At 38.6% G+C, this 25,518-nt stretch overlaps 1 protein-coding gene and 2 long non-coding RNA genes across 3 annotated transcripts; all 3 read right to left on the reverse strand.

The window, feature by feature from the left end:
• Positions 1–216: 216 nt before the first annotated feature.
• Positions 217–4,027, reverse strand: LOC143711415 (uncharacterized). The gene is made up of 3 exons (XM_077202859.1): positions 3,274–4,027; positions 1,835–1,955; positions 217–1,651 (listed from the first exon to the last, which is right to left on the reverse strand). The coding sequence occupies exons 1-3, from the start codon at positions 3,846–3,848 to the stop codon at positions 911–913; spliced, it is 1,437 nt and encodes a 478-aa protein (XP_077058974.1). The 5' UTR covers positions 3,849–4,027; the 3' UTR covers positions 217–910.
• Positions 4,028–10,952: 6,925 nt separating this feature from the next.
• Positions 10,953–13,265, reverse strand: LOC143711417 (uncharacterized). Its single transcript, XR_013194844.1, has 3 exons — positions 13,098–13,265; positions 12,762–12,895; positions 10,953–11,587 (listed from the first exon to the last, which is right to left on the reverse strand). It is a non-coding gene; the product is annotated as an uncharacterized LOC143711417 (long non-coding RNA).
• An 8,482-nt stretch (positions 13,266–21,747) lies between these two features.
• Positions 21,748–24,921, reverse strand: LOC143712054 (uncharacterized). Its single transcript, XR_013194983.1, has 3 exons — positions 24,841–24,921; positions 24,510–24,666; positions 21,748–24,413 (listed from the first exon to the last, which is right to left on the reverse strand). It is a non-coding gene; the product is annotated as an uncharacterized LOC143712054 (long non-coding RNA).
• Positions 24,922–25,518: the final 597 nt, after the last annotated feature.

The following is a 25,518-nucleotide window of genomic DNA, read 5'->3' on the forward strand; positions in this document are numbered from 1 at the left end:
ATAGTATTTTGGGGGGTTTTTTTGTCCATACTATGGAAGTCAATGGGGCCCCATAAACTTTTCGGTAACCCATATTCTTCAAAATATCTTCTTTTGTGTTCAGCAGAAGAAAGAAATTCATACAGGTTTGAACAACTTGAGTAAATGATGACAGAATTTAAATTTTTGGGTGAGCTTAATCCTTTAAGTGTTACATGTTTATATCACAGTGTTATACACGAAAAGTTTTATACATTTATTTATACTTGCATTACAGTGCTGTACAAGACACACATTAAAGCTATTTACATTTACATTGATGCACTGTTTCTGTAAACATAAATAACTTTATAAAGCTTTCCTCTAAACTGTAAACATGTAAATATAAATAACTTTGATACCATATTTCCGTACTTAATTTATTTATTAATAAAATTATGGTAATAAATTAACAAATACATGATTCCATTTCAGTGGTGTAAAGGAAACATTATAAAGATATTTATAGGTTTACAGAAACATTGCATGGGTTCACATTTATGCAGTGTATCTGTAAACATTAATCATTTTATACAGCTTTCCTGTACATCACTGTAAAAGTGTAAATAACTTTGACACAGTGTTTCTGTTTACAAAAATTGTAACATTATTACATTACAGTGATGTACAGGAAAGTCTTTACAAAGTTAATCATACATTTACAGAAACACTGTAAAATAATGTATATAAACATGATCACACTGTATTTTTTTTTTGCATGCCACTTTAAAGTTGTTTGTTCACAGAAACATTATGAAAATTATTTATATTTACATGTTTACAGAAACACTGCATCAGAGTTTTTAATATTAACATGTTTAAACTTTACATTTATCTACAGAGTTACATTAATCCTTTGATCTAATCCCCAACACCAAGTTTTGTCTAGTCTTTAATCCTTTGCCCATGCTTGTAACAAAGGGCCATTCTGGTAGTTTGTAAGAAGGCAAGCAACAGTGTATAGCTGGTTGATGGTCCCGAAGTTGGAGAGAGGGATGACTGTATCAAACAGCTGGTGTTGCCTCACTCTGCAGATGAGGAGCTCAATGTGGACCCTCAGCCGAGCAATGGATTGAGTTTCCTTCACCTCATTAGCTGGAAACTCTTCCTGCTTGAACAGGTAAGCAGGTCTGTAAACTTTGCATGGTACATAGTCATCTACAAAAAAACCTTTGTCGACCATAATGGCCATTCCAGGTTTCATGAGCGACACAATCCCAGACTTCATTAGAAGTTCCTTGTCACTGACAGATCCTGGACACAAGGATGACACAAAAGTGACTGCACCATGCGGTGCTATGCCAATTAACCCCTTGAAGGAGCAATGGGACTCTTCACCTTGAAGCCGGAGAGAAGATGGTGTTCGGCAACGCAGCTCTGTGCAGTCAATCACTACTTGTGTGTCAGGGTAGTCTTTGAATTCCTTTGGCATTTGAGCCTTGACCGCCTCCTCAGACATCCAGACGCGCACCGATCCAAGAATGGTGTACAGAAAATTGGCCCATTTTGTAATTATTTGACTCGCGGCCGACTGATGGATGTTGAATCTGTGGCCCAGATCCCTCTTTGTTAGCCCAATCGAGAGATGGACCATGAAGAGAAAAAACTCATCTATGGGCTGCAGGGACTGATACTGTTAAAAGAACAAAATTGGAGAAGTGTATGTGTATGCTTATATAGAGAAAGTATCATTAGAAATTTTAATTTCTTATTATTTCCACGTTCTATTCTCACATGCATTTAATATATAGCATACTAAATGATAGATTATTAATGATAATTATAGAGTTATAAATTGCATAAAGTCATTATTTACAGATGCACTGTATGATGCTCCATCTTCACTCTTTGTTGTTGCTCTTGTCAAACGAAGCATGTTATGGGATGCAGGCTCTATCAGTCTCCAGAACGCCATCAAGTGGTTGTATGTCGCAAACCTACATGAGATATGGGACATGTTTGAGATAATATAGCCTACACCAACAAATGAAATGCTCAACCTAGAGTTGTAGCTTACTTTTTGTTAAGAGCAAAATATAAGGCTCTATGAACTATAAATCATTATGAAAAAGAAGTATTTGTTATAACAGAAATAATAGCCTATACTTTAAAAAAATATACTTGCATACAAACTGATTGAATGTAATGTTTTCAGATAATTGACTGTGCATAATTTACAATAAATAAAAATGTATTTAATATAGGATATTACAATAAGTTGAACTTAAGAATGCTTTTTGACCTACTTAAATCGGACTTAAGTACATCTTTGTCATGTTAGAATTTCATTTCATTTACTGACAAGCATTTATGGTAACCTAAAAATATATACATTAATATTAATAACATTTCTATTGAAACCTGTGTGTCATGTATTTAAATATATTTGAATTGCACATTTGTAATGTTGCAATTTAATACATTTAAAATATATCTTAATTTTAAATGTAATATCAAATAACCACATTACAGTTAATTATAATCAAGTGCTTCAAATGTGCTTAACTATTTTTGTCAACACATCAAAATAAATGTATTTCTTTGAAGTAAAAAAAAAAAAGTTGAAATTAAAAAGTGCACTTTTTATGTACTTAAATGTTTTCAGAAACACATAATCAATTTTGGGTAAATTACTCCAAAAAAGTAATACATTTCAGCTACTATATCTTCAAAAGTGTGACCAATACAAGGGTACAGTTGAAAAATACAGGAGTAGACATGAAACTGCTCTTTTAATGTTTTCAAATAAATAATATAAAATTGCACATAAATGATTCTTGAACTGACCAACATATTTAAAGGGAGAATGTTACATTAAAAACATACATTTTAACATTAGGCTTTACATTTTGATGTTAAATCCACTATTGTTTTATATAGAATTATTCTATACAGTATTTAATGCAATTACATCAAAACTGTAGGCTAAATTACAGAAAAATGAAGGACAATCCCTTACTTTTATTAAGGGACAAATAATTAAATTACAGTGATTAATGCATTACACTTCAACACTGTATGCCATGAAAGTGTACTCTTTAAGAAAAGTTAAGTGGCGTATTTTTATATCATTTTTATATAATATTGCAAGTAGTTTTTTGAAAACTGTAAGTGCACATTCAATACAATTAGGCACACTTCTTTTAACATAAGTAGCCTACCTTTTATTAAAAGACCAGACCAGAAGAGTAAGTTAGTTTTAGCTTCAGACGACCAATATATGTTATAACTTACTGTTTACGTTTTAGAGCTTACCTAGTGTAAAACCTTATGTCATCGTCAGATGCAGCAAATCGCCCCAAACAAAATCTCTGAAGGACAGTCAACTCTGCCACCTGTCTCCTCAGGCTCTCCAACTGCTTTCGGAGATCTTCGGTCCGATCCACAGACGGATTAACGAGGACTGGAGATGAGCAATAATCATGATCCTGATGCGGGAAGTCCGTAGGCACACGATCCTCTTTCAAATGAGTGGAAACTTTCCTCTTCTTCCGAAACTCTGTGCGCTTTGGTGCTGGAGTGGAATCGTTCCTCGGGAACACCGTGGGCACAGCGCCCTTCTTCAGTAGCCGGCGTGCTGTAGGAGTCGATGGCTCAATCAAATCATCACTCTTGAAGTGACGACTGCAGACTCTTGTATTAAAACTAACGTTCAAATCCTCACGCCCGACATTGAGAAGCCACTTTTTCCGTAGTTCGTCTTCCAAAGGGAAACTATGGAAACTTATCACAGAATTAAACCTTGAGGACATTTTACAGAACGGGACACAACAATATCGAGACGATGCGCCACCTTCACGCCGAAGGTATTTAAAACTTTTTGAGCTCATTAGTAAAACGATATATTTTAAAATAATATATTAAAAGTGCATGTTAATAATATATAGCCTATATGTAATGATATCAATTTGTTAGTGATCGATAATTAACTGAAATATGTCAGAAAGAGTTTACTATTTGCCTACTACCACAATTTGTTATCAGTGAATACTGTACCGGAAGCTCGAGTAGACACTGAAAGTTTAGCGGAAATACGTAGGCAGTATAGACATGGCAAGCCGATTTACCATTTAAAGGAATAGTTCACCCAAAAATGAAAATTCTGTCAGTATTTACTCACCCTCATGTTGTTCCAACCTCGTAAGACCTCCGTTCATCTTCGAAACACGAATTAAGATATTTTTGATGAAATCTGAGAGCTGGATCACCATACTAGTCCATAGGCTTCTTCAGGGATTGAAACTTGGCAGCCCCGAAAAAAGTTATTAAAGACATCGTTAAAATAGTCCAAGTGACTACAATGGCTCAATCTTAAGTTTATCAAACGACGAGAACACTTTTTGTGCGCAAAACAAAACAAAAATAACTACTTATTTCAACTATTAATTTCCTTCTCTGTATCTAGGCCTCTAGTCAGTTAACGTGATTGCGTAGAGCTACGTCACACGTAGGCTCACTATTGGCCGACGCTGTTCATGTGTGTGATGCGTGTGATGTACAACAACAGAAGCTTACACTGTTATACTAGTGAACTGACTCGAGGCTTACAGAGAAGGAAATGAATAGTTGAAATAAAGTCGTTATTTTTGTTTTTTTTGCGCACAAAAAGTATTCTCGTCGCTTGATAAACTTAAGATTGAGCCACTGTAGTCACTTGGACTATTTTAACGATGTCTTTAATAACTTTTCGGGGCTGGCAAGTTTCAATCCCTGAAGAAGCCTATGGAGGAGTGATCCAGCTCTCAGATTTCATCAAAAATATCTTAATTCGTGTTCCGAAGATGATCGAAGGTCTTACGGGGTTGGAACAACATGAGGGTGAGTAAATACTGACAATTTTCATTTTTGGGTGAACTATCCCTTTAACCCGAGAATGTCTAATATGGGGAGAATTTTCACTCAGTAAACTTCCAGCTTCTGAACTGGTTGCAGTTCCACTCTGGTTCCATATGTGGGTGCTCACAGGAGGAGTGCAGAATGAATGGAGGTCTATGGAGCTATACCCCTTAAAATCCCCTTTTCTCAGGATTTAATTTTTTGTCTAATAATTTGAATGTTGTATTCGAAAGGAGATGCAAAGAAATTACTGATTGCTGGGTGTTAGATTTTTTAGAGTCACTCATTTGCTTTAAAAAGTCTATTAAAATGTCAATGACGTCATACACATCGTTCCACCAGAGATACTGCTTTACAGCAATCCTTAAGTCACTTTGGTGCTTTCGCGCTCTGCACTTTCTTTTCTCTCGAGGCATCGACAACACAGCTGACACAGGTAAATACACGTGCTAGAAGTGTTTTTGTTTTGTTGTTTTAAAAGACCACGCTGAAAATACACACACACATTCTTGTCCTGCTTCGGATGCCATGATGCCATCAACCAGTATCTCTGGTCGTAATCAGTCCTTCACTGACCAATCAGTGTTAATTAGCAGAATGCTAGCATGTAATGGGCAGCAACAACTCAACCTGTAAGAAATCGAAAGGAGATAAGTACTCATTCATTCAACTTTCGACCTATAACCCATGTTGAACTTGCAAAATCTATAATCAAATCTGAGATTTCTCAATGGCAATCGGGTGAAAGAGACAAATTTAGCCGTCTAGCTCCATAGACTCCCATTCATTTAGCACTCAGGGCGATCACCCCCCCAGTGGAACTCTGGTGGAACTACAACCCAAATTCGGTACAATAGGACTTAATAGGGAGTGGCCAGGCTTTCCGTAGAAGGCTTTGATTTAACCCATTTTTTTAGGGGTCGACCAATTATCTGTGCCGATATTGAGCATTTTTATGGTTATCGGTATCGGCCATTTTCAAAATCGATTTGCCTATAAAATAATTTAATTTTGAAATGCGCTATATTTGGCTCTGACGCCGCCACCTCTGTCGGAACTCACCACTCTGTAGACTAGACCAATGCAATGTCCCGCACATCTGATATGTTGGAAGTCACGAGTCCGGCCAATCAATGCGGAAAGCTGAAGGCACTGAAAGTTTTGCACTCACACCGAATAAAGCACTAGCTGACAGGAGCTGCTGCACTGATCACGCATCAGTTGTCTTGTCTCTCAAAGTTAAAGGGTTGGTTCACCCAAAAATGAAATTGATGTCATTAATGACTCCCCCTCATGTCGTTCCAAGCCCGTAAGACCTCCGTTCATCTTCGGAACACAGTTTAAGATATTTTAGATTCAGTCCGAGAGCTTTTTGTCCGTCCATTGAAAATCTATGTGGGGTATACTGTCCTTGTCCAGAAAGGCAATAAAGACATCATCAAAGTAGTCCATGTGACCTCAGTGGGTTAGTTAGAATTTTTTGAAGAATCGAAAATACATTTTGTTCCAAAAATAACAAAAACGACAACTTTATTCAGCATTATATTCTCTTCCGGTTCTGTTGTCAATCCGCTCAGATTTAAAGACATGTTTCAAATAATTTAAAGAAAGTATTTGTGAAAACTCTTTGTTATTCTTAATTTTGACATTAACTTACATTTTTACACCAGACATAGGCTATATATCGGTTTTAAAATATCGGTTATCGGTCTACTTGATCTGTAATAATCGGTATCGGCATCGGCCCTGAAAATCATATATCGGTCGAGCCCTACATTTAATCCCACATTTTTCCCCAGAGATATTAATTTGTATGGCATTGTAAGGAAATTAAACAATCAATATCAAATATGTAATAATAATTGAAAAGTCCATTGAAAAATTGGTTTTATGTCTGGTCACAAATGGGACCCAACACAGGGAGTCGAGGTCATGGTGTTAATGAATTTACAAACTGACAAACCTCCAGCTGTTAGTTTAAAGACTGGTTTAAATAGTTGAAATTAGTGTTTTACTACATTAACAAAGAAGTACTACCCCTTTCACACAGCAACCCCTGTAAATTACCATAAAATTACCAGAATTACTTTTCTGGTAAATAGCCTACTGTGCTGTTCACACAAGCAACGGCATTCTGGCTTTTTACCAGTAAGACACCATTCACACTTTAGCACCAAAATATTGGGTAAATTCTGTGATGTCACTCATGTCAGTCATCTAAAACTATCTTTAAACGCTGTGGCGTTGTAAGAACTTTGTGATTGGCTCAAAGCAGACTTTTTACGTCAGTTCCATCTGACTTAGTATGTGCTCATACCGGTAATCTTCATTCTGCGTTCACACAGAGCACATTACCGGTAATTTACGGTTAATGTTACAACTTAAATTAATGCCATATGGTAAATTTCCATACGGTATGTTTGTTAAAACATTTACAGTAGGAAGTGACAGAAGCAATAGGAGCAGACTCACAATAAAATAACTATCAGAAAAGTATTAACTTTATATTCTGTTTCAACAGATGATAATATTCTCGTTTTCTTTGTTAAAGAAAAAAAACGGTTTATGACTCCTCTGTCGGTCATTAGCCTACAGTCGATCTGGTTTAATTCAGCTTGGCGAACTAACTGTGGGTGACTATAACCCAGCAGACTGTGATGAGGTGCATCATTCTTTCTTTTGAGGGGGTTAGGAAGTTAGTGTTTTTGATTAAAGATTACAAGGGCACATGAATAAAAAAAATAATTGTATGCACGGTTAAATGATAATAAACAGTGACAGCTATAAAAAAAATGTTTTGATTTGAATCATCTCACATTAGGATAACAGAGATATCATCTTGCTTACTAACGTAACCTCGGTTCCCTGAGAGTAGGGAACGAGTATTGCGTAAGTTAGCTTACGCTATGGGAAAACTCTTTTTCTCAAGAATATTGAAGCCAAATTTTTTAAAATTTTTAAAACGCAGTGCAGCTGCACAGCAGACATATAGCTAAGCATCTAGCGTGCTTATTGGCTGTGCTGGGGCAACTGCACGAACCTATGGGAAGTGGGCTAAGATGCGCGAACCAATCAGGTCGCTTCGCGTCAGAGCCCGCCAGTATGGGCATGGCTTATAGCTATAAGCCCCCATTTTCGCCATAGAATTAGGTTAAATCGACTGAAGCGATCCCCTGATTGAAGCACAGTAGCACGGCGGGTTACGCAATACTCGTTCCCTACTCTCAGGGAACCGAGGTTACGTTAGTAACCGAGTATTGCCGAGTTACTAAGTATTGCGTAAGTCAGCTTACGCTATGGGAACCCCTTTGAAAATGCTGTGCGTGCTTAAAACTTCGCCCCATACTATAGCCTTGGGCCAAGGGCCCGAGGCTCATAGAAGAGTAAAGTTATGAGTTCTAATAGAGGCCAGATCAGTAATGAGCCTCATATAGGGAAAATATAGGAATGGGCCTTATAAAGGGCCAAGCTCCTTCTTTATATGGTATATAGAACTGTAGTTCAGGTTCACCCAGGACCAGACAGACATTGGGCCCTATAGTTGTGGAGAATTGTGCTTAGACACTTTATTTATATGGAAAGAACCCTCGCTTGCAAAGCGGGAACTTCCAGCTTATGAAACCTCATAAATGTGGACATTGAGGCCCAGCCGGCCGCTGCACAAATATCTTCAATTGGTATTCCACTCGACCATGCCCATGACGAGGCCATACCTCTCGTAGAATGAACCCTGATGCCTATGGGACAACAGAGGCCCTTAGACTCATAAGCCAGCGAGATAGAATCAACTATCCAACGTGACAGTCTATGCTTTGTGACCACGAAACCTCTGGTGCGGCCGCCGAAGCATACAAAGAGCTGTTCTGATTGCCCAAAGGGGGCAGAACTGAGAGCCCTCACAGGGCAGAGTAGATTCTCTCTTTCATCTTCTGACGAGGGCAGAGCTGACATAGCGAAATGACATGTGCTCTGAATGGAGTAGAGAGCACTTTAGGAACATAACCGTGCCTTGGCTTGAGGAAGCCTCTGGAGTCGTTGGGCCTGAATTCAAGGCAGGAAGTGCTCACTGAGAGTGCTTGCAAATCACCCACTCGCTTGACTGATGCCAGTGCTAGCAAGAGAGCAGTTTTGAGCGAAAGAGGCTTTAGGTCAGCAGACTGAAGCAGCTCTAAAGGGGCCCCTTTCATGGCCTCCAGAACTGTGGAGAGGTCCCAGATACGTACAGAGGGGGGTCGAGGCGGGTTTAGCCTTCTGGCCCCTTTGAGGAGGCGCACGACTAGGTCGTTTCTTCCCAGTGATTGCCCGGCCATATGAGCGTGAAGTGCTGCTATGGCCACAACATTTACTTTGAACATGGAGGGGGTGCGACCCGTGTCCAAGAGTTCTTGTATAAAGGAAAGTACCCTTGTCACCCTGCACGAGTAGGGGTCTAGGCTCCGTGCTGTACACCAGTCGGAGAACACTAACCATTTTAGAGCATAAAGACGCCTGGCTGAAAGCGCTCTTGCTTCAGTAATGGTATTTAGCACCCTTTCTGGGAGGTTTCCGGATAACCGTTGAGGGGTCATACATGGAGGGCCCACAAGTCGGCACGGGGATGCCAGATTCCACCGTTCACCTGCATGAGAAGGTCTCTCCTCAGCGGTATCGGCCATGGGGCTATTTCCAACAGCCGAGTCAACTCGGAGAACCATAGCTGGTTCTTCCAGAGAGGGGCTATCAAGAGCACTGCACACTTGCTCTCCCTGATCCGTTCGATGACCTGAGGTAGCATCGTGACCGGAGATTTATATAGGAAAAAACTGACATGTTGTCCGACAGGACTAAGACGTGGTGACCTTCTATGTATGGGAGGAAAGCTTTTAGTGATAGAGCGACCGCTCTCATCTCTAGACAGTTTGTGTGTAGGCGCCTCTCCGGGCTCGACAAAAGGCCGGAGATGGGCCTGCCTTCGTATAGGGCCCCCCAACCTCTGTTGGAAGCATCTGTCGAGATCCTTGACCCGCACAGCTAGGGGTTGAATGAGGTCTGGGGACGGGCGATTTGTGATAGGGACCCGGCCCCCCAGCTGTTTTGTGTTTGTGATACTGTGGGAACAGTGCTTATGTGCAGGGGTGCATACTTTCTAGTGGGAACAGCCTACATTTATTACACTTCCAGTGCGAGCTGGAGGAAGAACTGATACTGTGGGAACAGTGCTTATGTGCAAGGGTGTGTACCTTATAGTGGGCACACAGCCAACATGTTTACAATTCAAGCGCGAGCCGGAGGGAGAACTGAGAACTGGTACTGTGGGAACAGTGCTTGTGCAGGGGTGCGTACTTTATTGTGGGCACACATCCTACATTTATTACACCTCCAGTGCGAGCCGTGTTGTATTTGCATCACCATTAAAACGCAGTTTGTTGGCAGGCGTGCATGTTTTAATACAGACTCGTTGACTGCAATCTTGGCATCTCCAGTGGCCTGAACTAAAGAGGGGACTGGGAGATGTGTAAAAGGCTTTTTGGAGGGTGGTCCGGCCACGGCGGGACTCAACCACTCTCTTTTTCTTCCTGTCATTCGGGCTAGGAAGGCTTCCGAGGCTCGGGGTCCAACACAATTTTGGGTCGGGTCCCCGGCGGTCTGGGAACTGCTGTTGTCTCGCTGAATGAGAGCTGTTACAAACTTCAGCCGCTGGGCTAGGCTGAGAGGCCGGCGGCACTGGCTTTGCTTGCTGAGGGAGTGCCGCTTTCTTGTGGAGGCGCGAAGCAGAGCTGGAACGTTTAGGGAGGAAGTGGCGCATTGCTTGCGATGCTTTTGGTGCCTCTGTGAACTGTTCCGCAAAATCCTTTACCGCTGGGCCGAACAGGCCGGTGGTGGAGATAGGGGAGTCCAGCAGTTCAGAGTCAAGGCTGGCTCTCACGCCGCTGGCGCTGGCTTGTGTTGAGTGTGCGGCGTCGGCCACAGAGCCCGTCCATTCCTCACATTCGGATGCAGCAAGGGAAATCCTGTCATCCTTCTCTTCTTCCTCATCCGATCCCCCAAAAGAGACAAGACCGGCCACTCGCTGAGAGGCCTATTTTCTATTCTCCCATAGAAAACCAAGAAAACGCTTAATTTACATTTACATTTATTTATTTAGCAGACGCTTTTATCCAAAACGACTTACAAATGAGAACAATTATAGAAGCAGTTAAATTAACAATGGGACAACAATACTTTCTATACTGTATCTCCAATACATTCTGCGGTGCCTCTTTGCTCTGGGTCCAAATTCTCCTACTTGTTTTACTTTTTTTGTTTTGGACCCTGTCCTTCCATCTCTCCTTTTCTAACTGGTCTCTTATCAAGTCAAGTCAACCTCATTTATATAGCGCTTTTAACAATGTAGATTGTTTCAAAGCAGCTTTACAGAGATAAACATATAATTTAAGGTAACAGAGATTGGTTTGGGTTTATAGTGGTTCTTGAAAAATGTTTTTTCCAGCTAAAGTTAGTTTTGATTGATTCACTTCCGTCTAAATGATCATTTGTTATTAAATTAGGGGCCGCTAAGACGACAATTTTTTTTTTATCTTATGACTTTGGGTAGGTACGCGAACCGAAAAATTCCACAACGCTTTATCTTTATAGGGATCCTCCATAGGGAGAGGCTAGTTGGCACTTCAGCACTGCATTGTCATCAGGTCCAGAAGAAAGTCCTTCGTCAGATCTGGAAACGGCATGGATCCGGCAGGCTGCGGGAAAACCTCTGGATAAACAAAGACACTAAAATTAGCGTAGATGCAATTCTTCTTATGATGTAACGAGTACATCAGGATTTAAGGGGAGTGTTCCCAGTTCCGGCTGACCTAATCAAGCAGCCTAATATTGAATTATAGAAGTCTATAGAGTGTTATGTGAATGCTAGGTCAAAGAGATGTGTTTTTAGTCTAGCTTTGAACTGACAGACTGTGTCTGCTTCCCGGACAATGTTAGCAAGATTGTTCCAAAGTTTTGGTGCTAAATAGGAAAAGGATCTACCGCCAGCAGTCGATTTAGATATTCTAGGTATTATCAACTGGCCAGAACTTTGAGATCGCAATAGACGTGAAGGACTATAATGCGTTAAGAGCTCGCTCAAGTACTGGGGAGCTAAACCATTTAGTGCTTTGTAAGTAATCAGCAATATTTTAAAATGTATACGATGTTTAATAGGGAACCAATGCAGTGTTGACAGAACCAGGCTAATATGGTCGTAATTCCTGGTTCTGGTAAGAACTCTAGCGGCTGCGTTTTGAACTAGCTGTAGTTTGTTTATTAAGCGTGCAGGGCAACCACCCAGTAGAGCATTACAATAATCTAGCCTTGATGTCATGAACGCATGAACTAGTTGTTCCGCATTTGTCAATGAGAGCATATGACGTAATTTAGATATATTTTTGAGATGGAAAAATGCGGTTTTACAGACACTAGACACGTGACTTTCAAATGAAAGATTGGTATCAAAGAGCACACTCAGATTCCTAACTGACGACGAAGACTTAACAGAGCAGCCATCAAGTGTTAGACGGTATTCTAGGTTATTACGTGTGGAAGTTTTTTGTCCAATAATTAGAATCTCTGTTTTTTTCAGAACTTTCTGGGTCACTGTTAATTCTTTCTCTCCCTTTTCTCTGGTACTCTCTGTTTCTTTTTCTTTGCTCCTCCACTGACAGTTTTTGTCTAGCCATGTCTGGCTACAGTACAGATAAAAACAATACTTTTAAGTTATTATTTGGCATTTGGGTATATTAAAGGTTGTATCAGTGATTTCAGGCCCAAAAATAAATGTCTAATCTTTCCTAACGATCCGCTAATCACTGATACAACCTTTAAGATATTTTAAGTCAATCAACATGTATACTTAGATCATATTATAATGTTATGTAGTTGTTATACATTACTTAATGTGTATTTGGGAGCACTTTTCCTGTAGCTCCCCCCAGTAATTTCACGAGCACAAGGATTCTCTGATGACAGGCGATTTATTGATTGGTTCACCATGAGGATAACCATCCAACTCAAGATGCCATGAGAACTAAATATACAAAAAATAAAGTTACAATAAAGAATATAAAAAGACATAAATAAATCAAATAAATAAATGTTGTCTTTGTAAACTTTCCAAACAGAGTTAAATTCACTTTAACAGAAAACTATAGTCTTTGTATAGATATCACTCTTTTCCACACAGCAACACAATCCACATTTATCACATACAATATAAATGACAAACTTACTTCATTGGCTGCTTATTACCAAAGGAGAACTTAATCTTGCATCTTGTAATATCTTCTGTAACTTCAGATGAGTGAATTAACTTTAGCACACTTTAGAAATGTGGAATATAGCTTCAGCTTGCCATGCGGTGTAGACAACTTTCTTCCTGGAGTCACTCTGTGCTTTTCATAATAAAAGTCTCCACTCACAAAAGCTCTTTACTAAGCCGTTTCAAATTAAAAGTCCTTAACTATATATTTATAAAAGAATTAAATAAACATGAAATATAAAACTGACTTCTGTGTCAGTTACATTTCCACTCCGTCAGCTTACATGTCTACACCGTCAGACCAAATATCTGATGGAGTTGACAAAACAACATGTTTTTTTCCAACTTAATCATGTCTAATAAATGGTAGCCATTTTGATTTTCCTCAGTTGCCAGCTGCCACTAAACTAAACCCAAATACCAATTTTTATTTATAAATTCTTGATTTCAATCATCCCTCCTTTGAAGACAGTGTTGACACATAAAACCTGTGACAACAGGGATTTCAACTTGTTTGCTGAATATTGTAAAAAGAATTAAATCTTACGAGACCATGTGTTGGACTGCTGCATCCATCAATAGAAAGAAGTCAAAGGGGGTCGACATGAATTGACATGAATTGATGACAGATTTTGAAAGGCTGTTGTTAATGTATAAAATAATGCAATGTTCACTTTAAGTATTTTGTGATATTTTATTAGCCATCCAATTAACCTCATATTCATATTTGCGCATTTTGTGCATTTTAAAACACTTATTTTTTTGCAGTTTGATACTGTGACCTCTACGGAGGACCTGTTAATTTGCATGGGCTTTCATAGTACATTACCGGTATTTTATAAAATTACTATGAAATAATATAATATACAAAACTAAGGGTCTAAACATACACAAGTCTTTCATATCCAACTTTTAAAGCCTTTTTAAATGAAATAATTTATTGTTTTTAAGGCAAATTGCAACATTTTGATGGGGGACATGTTTTGTCCCTTATTTCAAGAATCAGTGATATATATATATATATATATATATATATATATATATATATATATGTATAATTGCTCAGCTCCCCCTGTCCTCCCGAGCATCAGAAATTCATACATCTATTATAATTTGAAAATGAATGCACATACGCGTGTCACCGCATTTACAAATGCACATCTTATATAATACGCACACATATTATGTTGAAATAATGAGATATTATGTTGAAATAACATTATTTATAAAATAAATATTTAAGAATATTTGATTGAATGGTGAATGTTGTGCTTGCTCAAATTAATACAATCAAAACTTTAATTGTAATAATTAAAATAATTGAATATTAAATATTGAGTGGGCAATTTTGCTCATTTATTAATAGTATTTATATATACTAGTGCAATGCCGTGCAAAATGCCTGTGTTTTTGTGTGTTGGTTTGGTATGTTTGAGTTGCTGAATAGCCTAGGCTACTATTACACAGGAGCCTAAACTCTGAGAAAACGATAATGTTAAGCGCGCCAGAGTAAAATATTATATTCAGAATTAAACAGTGTAGCTGACTACAGATTGATGCTTAGTTCGTGAATAGCAAAGGCCACTATTACACAGTAGCGATAATGTTAAGCGCACCAGAATAAAATATAATATTCAGAAGAAAACAGTGTAGCTGACTTACAGATTCAGTTAACGTCCACAAATGAATAAGCCGGCGATTCAGGGAGCAGCGACACAGTGAACTTTGAGAAAACGCTACGCTTGAGCAAACAGTTTGTGAATAGGCTACTACAAATGATGGCCGTGAATAAAATATAATATTCAAATATTTTCAAACCCTAACCCTCTAATGTCAGAACGTTTGTTTTTAAATCACAACCTTCTAAACATCATCTAAACATCTTCAATGTGTTCTTCTTTTACAGAGATATGCGAATAACAGACACAGACAGACGTTTCTGTAATTTATAGATAGATGTATGCGTGTCTGTGTATAGGCTATATTATATTTATATATACTGTATATTATATGTGTGTGTGTACTGTATAGTTTTTTAATCGCGATTAATCGATTTGACAGTATGTATGTGCAAAATCAGTTTTTGTGTGTTTTTAGTAATTGTTTGTTTGGTGTGTTTGAGTGCTCATTGGTTCAATTACACAGCAAAAGTTCAGTGACAGTTTTATTTGTGCATGGTTGAAAGCAAATACTGATACTGACATAATGACATACAATACATATAGAAAATTTAACTATATATAACTAACTACTGACAACTAACTATTTCTGAATAACTACATTTGTTAATGTTTAGCTGACATAATGTTTATTTTTAAACCACAATTTTTAAACCACAACCCTCTCTAATGTCAGAATGTTTATTTTCAAACCACAACTTCAATGTGTGTTTCTTTTACCGATACATTTGACGATATCTTTTGCATTTCTCAACCAAACAACGTCAAACTCGGCACTGCACTTACTCGTGCCCGTAGCAAGACACCTGTCAAGTTTGAGATCCATCGGACTAACGGTTCGAGAGATTAACAGACACACAGACAGACAGATAGATGTTCCGGTTATTTATAGATAGAATATATATATACAGTATATATATAATCGTGCAAGTGTTCGTGCACTTCGTGCACTCGCGCAAGTGTTCGTGCCCTCGCGCAAGTGTTCGTGCACTCGCGCAAGTGTTCGTGCACTTGCGCGTGCCGAGGACTGAAAGCGCCTTTCAGACAAATCGTGAATGCGTGGCTCTACGCTATAAAACCCATTCACTTCCAAAGATACATAACAGCTACAAGTGTATGCACTATGCAAGCACTATCTACAGGATTCACCCTATTATACTGCCCTACAAAGTAAAAAGGCAGTAACTATGCAGAGTGCAGAACTGAGAAAAATGACGCCACACCTGTATCTCCGCCATCTCCCTAAGCTTAGGTGCTTGCGCTTTCTTTACCTTGACAGTGGAGTGGCCATCCCTCTGTAGGATTAAAAATTTTGTTTAAATGTTTAATTTAGATTTCCAGTACAATAGTATTTTATATTGAGAAAGTTTATAAATGATGAGACCAGGAAATCTCTGCAAATGGTAGGGGTTCCCAGCGGGATATTTCTGACTGTCCCGTCTCAATACGAGAAGGCTAGGCTTTTCCTGTTCTCATTGTTTTACCGGGTGAAGAGTCATGCTGAGCAAGTTTGAACACCTGCTATTTTATTACTGAGACCGTTTGTCTTGGAGTTCTTATCTCAGTGCGAGAAGTCCTGCACCGTTCTGTTCTCATGTCTCAGCTCATTTACATGCTTTGTTCATCACAATGTAATCCCCCCCCCTTGAAATGTATATAAACTACAGTGTAAAGTAGTTAGACTTGACTTGGGGAAGATTTTGGACGAAGCAGACTACAGCAAATAAAGAATCCTGCTTAAATAAGTCTCCTGGTTTTCGCTTCTGAGTTTTTCTACACTGAAGAAGGAAGAAGTTACAACAGATGGTGCCGTGACCCGGATGGAGAAACTGAAACTCTACAAAGAATGAACTTTTCAAAGCTCAAAGATCTCAACAAAGCTAACTGAGTTCCAGAACTGAATCTCAACAAAGATCTCAACAAAGCTGACTGAGTTCCAGAACCAAGCTCAACAAGGATCTCTGACTGAGTTTCCAGACGGAATTTTTCCATACAACAAACGATTTGGTGAGTTTCACTCCATTCAAAGAACCGTTGAAAAACCAGTAAAAAAAAAAAATTGATTCCTCTGCGCCATCAGAGAAGAAGTTAACAGACAGCTGTAGGGTTTGTTAACTAAAGTTATCCTCTAAAGATGCTTTTAGAGATGAAATGTATCCTCTGTTTTCTAGGCAGGGAAGATTAACGTATATAATGTTAATACTGTTTACCCTCTGCTTTGCCAGGGAAGTGTTTTATCCTCTATAAAGTTAGGGAATGTTAGCATCAAGTGCTAATATATTGTACCCTCTGTTTTCAGGCAGCGAAGATGAACGTACATGTTAATATTGTTTTATCCTCTGCTTTGCCAGGGAAGTGGCAAAAGTTTTTTTCAGGCAGGGAAGATTTTAGCATAAATTGCTCATTTGTGTATCCTTTGCTTTAGGCAGAGAAGGTTAGCATTAACAACAGTAATCTGTGTAAACGAGTGTACCCTCTGTGGATCAGAGAAGTTTTAGTGTCTGTTTGTGTTGGCAACAAAGAAAACTCACAACAATGTTTAGAAGGAATGCTAGACTAATCCCCACAGCAGAAAAAGGTGGTCTTGCTACTCCTTTATGGACAGACAGTGAGTTCAGGTCATTGTTAGGGGAGCAGATGGACTCCATAGTGACTGAGTCAGTCAGATTGGATTTGAGAAAGAAATTTGGTATTCACCCAGAAAAAGTATGGTCTATTGAAGAATGCAAAAGGTGTTGGGTGCATGTATCAGGAAGAGAAACATAAAAGGCATTATTTTCTGTCACATGGAATTTAGCTTATCCATTGCACAAGATCAATCTAGGTGTATAGCTAAATTAAAAGAACAGAACAAACAATTGCACACTAAGGTGGGCCATAACAAGGCCTCAACCAAATGTGACTCAGAAGACCAACAGTCTGATGAAACTTATCCTGACTTACAAGCATTCTTTGAAACAGATGTAGACATCCAATCAGTAACTGATAAGCCTGTAGATTCAGTAAAGGTATGTATCGCAAGAAGATCTCAGGGAATTGAGGGAACTGAAAGTGTTCCTCCAAACTCTTCTGTTGTCCAAAACCAAACTGTTGCCAAAGCACTCGGACCAAGAGACATAGAAAGACTATCCCAAAGCTTACCTTAAGTACGCACAGATTTTTCTGAATTTAGAAGGGCATTGATCAGTAAAATGTGTCTTTACGACATGTCGTTGGCAGAAGTCACACAGCTGATGTCACAAATTCTAACTGAATCTGAATTCAACAGTTTTGAGTCTGCTGTTACTTCTGAACTACAACATGCCAGAAAAGATAAACTGAGAGAGGGAGTTCTGAAAGCGTTAAAAAACATTGTTGGACCAAACATGGACTGGTCAAAGATCACTAGTTGTGTACAGAAGAAAGATGAGAATGTTAGTGAGTACACTCAAAAATTTTGTCAGTCAGCAGCAGCATAAGGTGGTATAGCTGACACTTCAGAGAAGGTGCTAGAAGATAATGATCTCCTAGTTCGCACATGGTTTGATGGTCTGTTGTCAGAGCATAGAAAAGCATTGCCTTTCTTAGAAGTCACATGGTCCGCTAGAACCCTGCAAAACAACTTGGACAGGTTACCTACTTGGGAATGAGACTCCGATGTCAAGGCAAGAGTAAAAATTGCAGCAGCATCCTTTAAGGTCAACACAGAGAGTCAACAGAAAAGCAAATGTCCTAAGAGAGAGGGCAGCAGTTGTTATTACTGTGGTAAACATGGACATTGGGGAAAAGAGTGTAGGAAAAACAAAAAGAACTCTAAACAAGTTAACAATGTTACTCAGCTCCTACTCAGTCTGCTTGCTACTCTGAAGCAGCCCCTCCCCTCATCATTAAACTGGGGCAGCTGGTTGATGTGTTAACCATTTGGGCTGTGAGTGCTTAATTTCCCCAGTAACTTAAAACAAAGATGAAATACTTATTTTTGTTTAATAGAACAAAAGGAAAGTGACGGTCTCACAATTCCTTTGGGGAACACTGGTTAAGTAAGCTCACAGCCTTAAATGTTACGCTACAGCACAGGCCCTTCATCAGTAATGGTGTTAGGTCTGACTGTAAATGTAAAATGCCTTCATGCAGTGACCACACTGATGAATGACAACGTGCACCTGTCACAAACCCATCCTCATGTATGATGTCTGCAATGACTGAATTTGTGTTAGGGGATGAAGGAGAAATGACTCATGATTGTGTTACGCTTACATACACACCTTCGAGGGAAGTAAAAGAAAGTCCCATAGAGAATTCAGGATTTGAGTTGTTTGTTGAAGGTTCAGCTCAAGTAATTGAAAGTAATTCAGAAATAAGCCATTAGAGTGGCATGGACCACATTAAGTGATGTTGATTACAGTAGCTGCAGGATTGTGTCAGGGAAGGAAAAACCTGGACTAATGTCACACTGCAAAGTGTTCCCCCACCTACAGGGATAGGTTAGGACACGGAACTAGTGAGGAGCCCCGGGAAGAACAGAATGCAACAGGCTTCGGGGGTTAACCCTGGGGTGAAGACTTCCCTTATAGGCCCTATCCTAGTCCATCCTTACCTCACTGTTCCTTAGGTGTCAAAGGAATTAAGAAATAGGGAAAGATGGAACAAAAATTACAGACTCAGAAAAAGTCACAATCCTAGTGTTTGAACAAATACTGCTCTCCTGTCTTTTGTTTTCTTTCTTACTCTGTGCAGATACCACTGATGACTGTCCCGGGACCCATATGCACTGACCTCGTCATCTGCGTATGAAGCCACAAGAAAACCTCAAGAAAACGACTAGACTGCCGAACCAACTATCACGAAAGAAAAAAAAACAACGCAGAGACTCACATTCGAATCCTTCAGTCATCCATCAACATGATCAAGATTGTCGTACCAGTAACATCACAAACACTCTCGCTTCGCACAAGATAATGATCTTGCAGAACAGAGTGGCCTTGGATTACATTCTAGCAACGCAAGGAGGAGCCTTCACCATCATCGGACCTGAGTGATGCACCGGGTTTTAATGGATCCAACAGAGAACTTGAACAAAATCCAACAAGACATTCTTGATCTTTCAGCAAAATTACACCAAATGACTGAAGATAATTCTTCATGGTTCGGAAACTTGTTAGGTAAACTGTGGATATGAATAAAGGAAATAGCAATTCTGCTGTTGTTTCTTCTACTGGCGTACTATCTATGCAAGTGTTTCATTCAACAAATGACTCACGCCCCTCACAAAGAAATGACAGTTCCAAACAGAAAAGACTATTACTCTTAAGAACTTCACGGACCCTAAAATTGCATGTTTGTTTCTGTGTCAGCATCCAATTGCAGAAACAGCAACACAGAAGCATGTGCCTGTAATGATCACAAGTTACAAGAATTAACTTTTAAGTGTCTAAATTTGTATTTTGTGAGAGTTATTTAGAACTCTCAAAGGGGGAAATGTAGGATTACAAATTGTATTTAAATGTTTAATTTAGATTTCCAATACAATAGTATTTTATATTGAGAAAGTTTATAAATGACTGTCCCGTCTCAATACGAGAAGGCTAGGCTTTTCCTGTTCTCATTGTTTTACCGGGTGAAGAGTCATGCGGAGCAAGTTTGAACACCTGCTATTTTATTACTGAGACCGTTTGTCTTGGAGTTCTTATCTCAGTGCGAGAAGTCCTGCACTGTTCTGTTCTCATGTCTCAGCTCATTTACATGCTTTGTTCATCACAATGTAATGCCTCCCCCTCGAAATGTATATAAACTACAGTGTAAAGTTCCCTTAATTAGACTTGACTTGACTTGGGTAAGATTTTGGACGAAGCAGACTACAGCAAATAAAGAATCCTGCTTAAATAAGTCTACTGGTTTTCGTTTCTGAGTTTTTCTACACTGAAGAAGGAAGAAGTTACAACACCTCCAATCTAGCACATTGGCATTCTCCAATCTGACAACATCCACCTTCCTGGAGTTGGAGCTTGCCACAACCCTCACAAAGTCCTCGAAGTCGTAGTTACTGCCTTTTTGCTTTGTAGGGCAGTATACTTTATCGACACAAATTGATAAGTCACACCAAACAGCCATCCACAAATAGTCTATAAATAGGCTGTCTTTGAGTTCACTTGGACAAGGGTTAAATGTTCAGGCTACAGAATGATACCATAATTCCTCCATTCAATTAGGCCTAAGACATCGAGAGTCATGCAGACCTATAACAACCCAGCCACAACACATAATTGGGAATAACATGCCTTACCTTAAAACAGAATGGATTTCAAGGGCTTCGCGCAGATCAATGGCCTCAAACGTTTATATTTTTTCTATGAATCTTTGAGTTAACATGTACTAAACATGATTGGAATTTGCACCGCAGCGCTACCGCACCTTGATGCTCATGACAAGAATAGCATAGTTATCTTTATTGAAGTGAATTAGGTTTAAATCGCCGTCATGCATGAATGACTGATATTTTTTTATTTTACACATAATACTCCATGATGATCACATTACACAAAACTGAAATTGCACGTCAAAATAAAACATTGTCAATATTTTTTGAGACCCCCATAAAATTTCACCAATCACGTTTTCAGGGGAGCCCATGTCTTATTAAGGGGAGCCGAACTCCCCCTAGCTCCCCCGTAGTTCGCACTCTGCATTTACTCAGTTAGTAACTTGACATTTGTCAACTCCGTCCGACACATGAAAATATGTTTTTTGTGTGTTTGATCAATTCAACAACACTGTAAAGTCTTTAAGTGTGTAGAAATTGTGTGCCTTAGCAAGGATAAGTGATGAATTGCATTGTATACACTTTTAATATTATTTTACATTGTTTTGGAATTAGCCATTTTAAATTACCTTCATTTAGTTTACTGATTTTTTCATTTTTAATATATACAATCAGTGGTTTTGTGCACACAAGACACTGATGCACGTAGATAAGTTGGTATTTTAATGTATGAAGTTGAACACTCAATTGAACAAAAGAAACATACATTTTTTAATAAAAATGAAAAACCTCCATCTTACGGTGTTGACACACAACTTACGGTGTTGACACACAATTGACGATGTTGACAAACTAATTGAGAATCAAACTAATTAAAGATATTTACCTAGTTTTGACATGGCAAAGGGAGAGAGTAACAAGGGAAAGGGTATCAAACTTCAAACAAAGAGTACCAGATGACAGGATCTTTAAGGCACACATGAAAATGTGAAAATGTTCCTGCTATCAAACGCAAAAAGCAAATGTATCTGGAGGTTCTCTATTCTGGTCATCTATATTTGAACTAAACTGTAAATCTAACAACTGATTTGTAAGAGGACACAATAGGCTGAGAACTATGAAGGTAAAAGAGCAGCAAAACTCGGGAGCACGTGTGAATTTGAGAACTTGTGCAATAAATATTCGTACTTGTACACTAAAATTTACACTCACAACTCCAATCTGAAAACCTGTAAAATAAAAATCTGAAGTTGAATGTTGAAATTTGCACTCGCAGACAATAGTCACAAACTTGTATTCTGAATTTGAAGCTGCAGACAAGTAATCACAAATGTGTAAAATGCCATTTACAGAAATACAATGACAGACACAAACTTGAAATATGTATTTGCACTTATTCTTACATTCACATTTGCAGTACAACCTCAATTAAAGCTGCTAGCAGCGATGAAAAGGGCCCTTGCACCCGTGCCACCGCCACCCGGCGGCTTTAGGAAAACAGAGCACGGTGGGCAGTATGTAACTATAGGAGGACTATGTTAAAGTAATTTGTATTTGCCACACTTCCTGCTACCAGCAGGTGGCGCTATTGCTTATAACCGAATATGAGCATGGTCATGTGTTCAGTACAGGACTTTTATCAAACATGTGAAGTTTGGGGCAGATCGGACATTTTACTGCAGGCTGTCTGTGGTTGCCTAGCAACACTGAAACTGCAAGCAAGCACCCGTGCCACCGCCACCCGGTGGTTTAGGAAGACACAGCACGGTGGGCAATGTGTATTCAAGTAGGTAAATATAGGAGTAGTTTGTCAAAGTCAGTTACAAAGTTGTCCTTTATTATGGTGATAATAGCATGCCTTATCACTCAGCTAAGTGTTGCTAGCATGTTTAGTATGTTTCTAGCATGTTTAGCACACAATGGCATATTAGTATGTGGCTAGTACTGCAATACAGTGTAAACCGTGTCACTTCCTGTTGTCAGTATGTGTTCAGGAAACGACGGGACAAATTTGAAGAGGATCATATCAAAACTGTACGAGGAGTTTGTTAAAGTACGAAGCCTGAAAATGGCAAAATCTGCACTAAACATTTGGATAGATATCCAATAAAAATACATGGAGGGTTACATAGAAAGTGTTGGTTCACCCTAAAATTAAAACTAAGTCATAATTGTCTCATCCTGGTTATGTTCTAATACCGAAAGCCCTTATTTATTTGCCGGACCACAAAAGGCTTGTGATCGTCCATATTATGACAGTCTCATGAGCCTTATGAACACGTCACATTATAACTTTGCACAGAAGACCAAAGGCCAAGGTCAGGACTTTTGTGACATAAAACATTCAATTTTTTTTTATTTTATTTTTTACCAAACCCTATCGTATACCCCCAAAACACGTTAGATATACAACATGTGTTGCATGGTATCATTCTGTGATACTTTTGCATCTTTTATTAAAGGTTGATGCTGATCGCTATTCACTGCCATATGGACGAGCACTAGTGGGACATTTTTTTAAATTTCTCCTTTTGTGGTCTTAAAAAGAAAGAACAGCATACAGTTTAAGAGCAACAGCAGGGTGAGTAAATGATGACTTAAAGGAATGGTTCACTTAAAAATGAAAATTCTGTCATCATTTACTCACCCTTAAGTTGTTTCAAACCTGTATGAATTTGTTTCTTCTGCTCAATACAAAGTAAGATATTTTGAAGAATGTCAGTAACCAAACAGTTGATGGACCCCATGACTTCCATAGTATTTGTTTTCCTGCTATCGAAGTTAATGGGGCCCATTAACTGTCTGATTACCGACATTTTTCAAAATATCTTACTTTGTATTGAGCAGAAGAAACAAATTCATACAGGTTTGAAACAACTTAAGGGTGTGTAAATGATGACAGAATATTCATTTTTAAGTGAACCATTCCTTTAATTTTCATTTTAGGTTGAACTATCCCTTTAAGGCACATGGACATGGTGTTGGGGAAAAATTACATGTGAAGAAAAATTGTATTTCAATGCTTTTGCATTCGCTTGCAAAACTTTTGTGACATAAGATGGGATGAATAACTATATTTCAGTGCTTTTGCAAGTGAACACAAAGTTTCATGGGGATGCAAAACTTTGGTAAGAGAACGCAAAGGTTCTGTGAACGAACGCAACGGGTCTTGTTGAATGTAATACTTTTGAAAGAGAACACAAAATTTTGTGAATGAATACAAAGTGTCTCATGGAATGCAAACGCAAAAGCATTGAAATATAATTTAATCATATATTTTCAATCACCATATCTCATTAGGGGCTCAAAAAGAATTACAACAGACATATTTTCATGTTCTCAGGTTCCATATTCTCTGCCACTTAGATAACTGAAAAACAAAATAAATAGCTGTTACTATGCATAATCTGAGAAGAAACCACCAAAAAACTTTTGCTGTTGTTTTTTTAACGGTAGATTTACTTACATGATCGGGACGGCACTAATGTAACTAAAGGCACAGGAGAGGAGGAAGCAGAAGCCACTGAACCAGCCAAGAGTTAGTGGGTAAATGGAAGTGAAAAAGACATTAGACAAGAGGTCAGTCACAGCCAGAACCAGATGGAGCAGCCCAAATACTCGCCCTGCCAAGAGAAACAGCAGAGGACTCTCATGAAGTATCAAATAACATGCATCATGACCTCAAATATATGACTTGTACTTAGATGAAGCACATTCTAAGCGAGTTCCATATATGACCTGCTATAATAGTTTCTTCTCTGTCTTTTGTTTTTATTTTTGTGCAGTTGTGACTTTACCATATTGTTGAGGAGGCAGATTCTTGGACAGCATTGCTCGCATAGTTGGCATGGGAACGCAGGCGAACATCATGATTCCTCTAGCTGTATAAAACAACACATCTCAATGCAGAAACATACTAAAACCAAAACAGCTTTACAATGATGATTTTTTATATTGCACAGAATGTCCGTCATGTTGGACTTGACACCTAGTAGCGTAGATGCAGCATCACGGACATGTAAATCTTTTGCCCTCTTGCAAAATTCCCAATTGTGTAGATTCATATTGAAATTACTTGATTTCGCCTGCAAAAAATTGCTAACTGATCTTTAAACTCCTAAATTTAAGTCATTGTACACAGCAATATACAAAGGTCCCATTATTTGTTTTCTGTTGTTTACTGGATAGACCAATTTCTACCTGATAAAATATTTTAGAGCTTGGCATATCTAAAAATTTATATTCAGTATAAAAATACTCATGGAGTTATAAGATTTTATTAATTTACATGACCATGTAAAACAAGATATTTTGAAGAATATGGGTTACCAAACAGTTGATGAACCCCATTGACTTCCATAATATTTTTTCCCCTTCCATACTATGGAAGTCAATGTGGCCCATCAACTGTTTGGTTACCGAGATTCTTCAAAATATCTTCTTTATGAAATATATTCATAAAGGGTTGGAACAAC

This window comes from Siphateles boraxobius, unplaced genomic scaffold, assembly GCF_051911475.1.
Source record: "Siphateles boraxobius isolate OS27281-9 unplaced genomic scaffold, OSU_SipBor_1 5, whole genome shotgun sequence".
In the NCBI taxonomy this organism is placed as follows: domain Eukaryota; kingdom Metazoa; phylum Chordata; class Actinopteri; order Cypriniformes; family Leuciscidae; genus Siphateles; species Siphateles boraxobius.

Excerpts from the sequence above, each read along its gene's own strand:
- LOC143711415 (XM_077202859.1), bottom strand. The coding sequence starts at position 3,848 with ATGAGCTCAAAAAGTTTTAAATACCTTCGGCGTGAAGGTGGCGCATCG. Across the intron at positions 1,956-3,273 it reads GACATAAGGTTTTACACTAG|GTTTGCGACATACAACCACT; the intron begins GTAAGCTCTAAA and ends TATCTCATGTAG. Across the intron at positions 1,652-1,834 it reads GAGCATCATACAGTGCATCT|TATCAGTCCCTGCAGCCCAT; the intron begins GTAAATAATGAC and ends TTCTTTTAACAG.